The sequence below is a fragment of the Cebus imitator genome, unplaced genomic scaffold (genome assembly GCF_001604975.1).
Source record: "Cebus imitator isolate Cc_AM_T3 unplaced genomic scaffold, Cebus_imitator-1.0 Scaffold48, whole genome shotgun sequence".
NCBI classification, from domain to species: domain Eukaryota; kingdom Metazoa; phylum Chordata; class Mammalia; order Primates; family Cebidae; genus Cebus; species Cebus imitator.
This window is the reverse complement of record NW_016107363.1, coordinates 7,483,395-7,487,723: the sequence shown is the minus strand read 5'-3', so window position 1 is coordinate 7,487,723 and position 4,329 is coordinate 7,483,395. Positions and strand designations below refer to the sequence as shown.

General features: G+C 41.3%; 1 protein-coding gene across 1 annotated transcript in view; it reads right to left on the bottom strand.

Moving 5' to 3' along the window:
* DNAH12 (dynein axonemal heavy chain 12) overlaps nucleotides 1–4,329 on the bottom strand; it is a 247,904-nt gene that overhangs the window by 160,595 nt on the left and 82,980 nt on the right. The window contains exons 22-23 of the mRNA XM_037738118.1: nucleotides 3,893–4,049; nucleotides 3,496–3,668 (exon numbers count right to left, since the gene is read on the bottom strand). Coding sequence (XP_037594046.1) covers nucleotides 3,496–3,668; nucleotides 3,893–4,049 — 330 coding nt within the window. The remainder of the gene's footprint in view (nucleotides 1–3,495; nucleotides 3,669–3,892; nucleotides 4,050–4,329) is intronic.

Sequence of the window (4,329 nt, the reverse complement as noted above, 5' to 3'; positions counted from 1 at the left end):
AGCCTGGGTAACAACAGTGAAACTCCATCTCAGGAAAAGAAAAAAAAAAAAAAATGCAGTATCAGTGATATTTCACGCGTTTTATTTTTTGAGACAGGGTCTCACTCTGTTGCCCAGGCTGGAGGACAGTGGTGTGATCTCAACTAGCTGCACCTCTGCCTCCTGGGCTCAAGCAATCCTCCCATTTCAGCCTCCCAAGTAGCTAGGACTACAGGTGTATGCCACCACAATCAGCTAATTTATTTATTTATTTTTTTTTTGTAGAGACGAGGTCTCACTATATTGCCCAAGCTGGTCTCGAACTCCTGAGCTCATGCAATCCTCCTAACTCAGTCTCCCAAAGTGCTGGGATTACAGGGGTGAGCCACCACACCTGACCAACCTATTTTAAATTTATAATGGATGCTCTATTGTTAATGTCCATTAACTTGATTGCTCTTCCTTCTTTTCAATGTTAAGAAAATGTTCACAAACATGTTCCCTTTATTATGAATAATAAATATACTAGGAGACTTTTTTCTCAGTGTCTAGTTATTCAAGTGTTTAATATGATCCCTGCAGGGAGCAGTGGCCTATACCTGTAATCCCAGCACTTTGGGAGGCCTAATCAGGTGGATCACTTGAGGTCAGGAGATCAAGACCAATCTGGCCAACATGGTAAAACCCCGTCTCTACTAAAAGTACAAAAATCAGCCAAGTATGGTGGCATATGCCTGTAGTCCCAGCTACTCGGGAGGCTGAGGCAGGAGAATTGCTTGAACCTGGGAGGCAGAGGTTGCAGTGAGCTGAGATTACACCACCGCTCTCCAGCCTGGGTAACAGAGTGAGACTATCTCAAAAAAAAAAAAAAAAAAAAAAAAGGTGGTAAATATGATTCTGATTTTTACAACTCAAAGTTGTTAGCCTCCACCTTACGAGCATATCACAGCTTCTGACTTCACTGAGGTAACAGATGTGACATCCTATCTTGAGATTCATCTGCTCAACAAATATTTAGGGATAACTGTGGTTTTGTTCAGCACTAGAGTAAAGTACAAGACAGACATAGTCCCTGCCCACAGGCAGCTACCGAAAAAATAAAGGATTTGGTGAAATCTTTTCTCCTAGACCCATTGTTGCCCTACCCAAAGCCCCTTTACCCAGCCATTGCATTCAACCCCCATTTTCCGTGTAAGTTGCAAACAGTTCACAGCTGCTCTTTTCTCCTTATCAGCAAGAAAATGCCTGAAAGCTTACTCATGTCCCTGCCCCAGAGATGACCCTTAGTCAACGACAATAAACGGGTACAAAAGCCAGACCCCACTGCTTTGAAATGGAATAACTCATGCCATTCATGCTTCAAAACACCCTGTGAGATCAGGCTACAACTGTAGGTCTGTTGAAACCACATCTTTGCTTAGCTTTTTCCAGTCCCATCCTGCAGTCCCTATTCTCTACAGGTTTTTACTAAGAACATTCCCTAATAAATCATTTGTACAAGAATTGCCCTTCATTTCTGCTTTAAACTTATTCGATGACATGTAAATTTCACTTACTCAGCACAGGTAGAGTCATACTTCTTGATGCTCCTTCTCAATTCCCATAGGTAGCGTTGCCAGATTTAGCAAATAAAAACGCAGAATGCCCAGCTAAATTTAAATTTCAGATAAACGGCCAGGCGCACTGGCTCACATCTGCAATCCCGGCACTTTAGAAGGCTGAGGCAGGCAGATGGCTTGAGCCCAGGAGTTTGAGACCAGCCTGGGCAAGCAACATGTTTACTTAAAAAATACAAAAATTAGCTGGGTATGGTGGCATCTGTAGTCTCAGCTACTTGGCTGGGGTGGGAGGATCACTTTGAGACCAGGAGGCAAAGGTTGCAGTGAGCCATGATGGTGCCACTGCATTCCAGCCTGGGCAACACAGTAAGACCCTGTCTCAGAAAAAAAAATAAAAATTATGTTACAGTGGGTGGCTAGTCAGGTACCAAGAGGGCAAGAGAGCGCTCCCCACCCCACACACCAGGAATCTCGGGCAACCATCAGGTGATGATCCGGGGTTTTTAACTGTTGCGCTAAGGTAATAATTGGTCACAGCTGGTGTCAGGGATAGGCAGTCTCCTAACAGATAGAAAACACCTGAAACTGATGATCAGCAGCTTCCCCAAGATCTCAGGAGTTGGGTGAGTGGGGAGAAGTAATGCAAGACCCAGGAAGTATGCCAAGGTATAAAACCACAAGTAAAAAGGTCAAGCTGCGTACTTGATCTCTCAAGTAATCCACGTGGGCCTCCTCATCTTTACTTCTTTTCTTTCCTGCTCTAATGCTTCTTAATGAACTTTCACTCCTGCTCTAAAACCTGCTCAGTCTTTCCTGCCTCATGCCCCTCAGTCGAATTCTTTCTCCTGAAGAGGTAAGAATTGAGGTTGCGGCTAGGCGTGATGGCTCACACCTGTAATCCCAGCACTTTGGGAGGCCAAGGTGGGAGCACCTGAGGTCTGGAGTTTGCGACCAGCCTGATCAACATGGAGAAACCCTGTCTCTACTAAAAATACAAAATTAGCTGGGTGTGGTGGCGCATGCCTGTAATCCCAGCTACTTGGGAGGCTGAGGCAGGAGAATCGCTTGAACCTGGGAGGCAGAGGCTGCAGTGAGCCAAGATCATAGCATTGCACTCCACCCTGGACAACAAGAGCAAAACTCCATCTCAAAACATATACACACACACACACACACACACACACACACACACAACAAGAATTGAGGTTGCTGCAGACTCGTACGGATACAGAAACATTCCACTGGTAACATATTTTGGTGCCGTGTGACCTGGGTAATTTCCACTGCTAACATTCAGATAGACAATGAATAATTTATTAGTGTAAGTATGTCCCATGCAATATTTGGGACATATTTACTTATACCAAAAAATTATTTGTTATTTGCCTGAAATTCAAATTTACCTGGGAATCCTGTATTTTATCCAGCAACCACATTCCCAGGGTTTTTACAGTTACAGCTCTGTCTTCCATAGCTCCCAACCAAGCACAGATCTCAGCACCACCCCCTACATTTCATCTCTCCATCCTATTCAACAGCACTAATTTGGTGTCCTAAGGCCCAAATGTACTTTCCTCATCTTCCTATTATCTCTCCCCAGATTCCACTGCAAAAATTGATACCATTTTCCAAAGCTTCAGTTTTGTCATTATATTGTCAATACTGTCCTTTTTCTAATTATGAAACTCCTGATATTTCTAATTATGGGAGTTTCTAAATATGAAACTCCCAATGGAAGTGACTTACAACTTTCATACAATAAAATTTAAACACTCTTGTCTGCTACAAAAGCACCTTAAAGTAAATATTCATTATTATAATTTTGCATAAAAAGAATCTGGGATTAGAAAGAGATAATTGTATTCAACAATTGCAGGTAAGACAATAAGTGAGAAAAGATGATGCTACAGCATGAAGTTATTGTTAATGAGTGAATTAAGATAATTTAAATGCATACCAGTGTTCTGTAACACCTGTCAGTTAGAGGAGTAATGACAAGTCGAGGTGAGTTACCAAGATATTCATAAGCATATTTTACATTGCAATTAATGATACGAACTCGGGCGTTCTCATTTTCCCAGTAATACCGGAGCTGAGCAAGCCACTGGAAATCTGTATCATGTGAGACACCTAGAAAGAATAAAATAAGATGCATAATCCTTAAATGGAAATAATTTGAAAAATAAGTATTTTATCTTTTATAACAGCAAATATTAAAATAATTCATGTTTGCCAACTTATAAAAAAGATTGTGTTAAACAAATTCTATTGAGAGAAAAATACATATAGTACAAGTCTTTGTTTCCAGATGCTATCAACATTTTATCTTTAAAAATAAAGAAAAAGTCACATACCCATTTCAATCATGTCCATAACCACATCTCTAGCATGGACATCAATAGTAACCAAAGCCCCCAGAGTGGTCCTGGTCTGCTTAGACAGTTTTCCTCTTACCAGCTCTACAATATCATTCAGTTGGTTCTGAAGTTCCTTATAGTACTTCTTTAATCCCTACAAAATAAAAAAAGCAATCTAATTGATGTCATATCACACTTAAAACAAGTATTTTATATATGTAGTCTTTCATAAAACAATTCTGAATTGATAATCTACGGGTTCAAGTGATTCTCCTGCTTCAGCCTCCTGAGTAGGTGGGACTACAGGCATGCACCAGTAGATCTGGCTAATTTTTTGTATTTGTAACAGAGACAGGATTTCACCATGTTGGCCAGGCTGGTCTCCAACTCCTGACCTCAAGTGATTGATCCACTGGCCTCCACCTCCCAAAGTG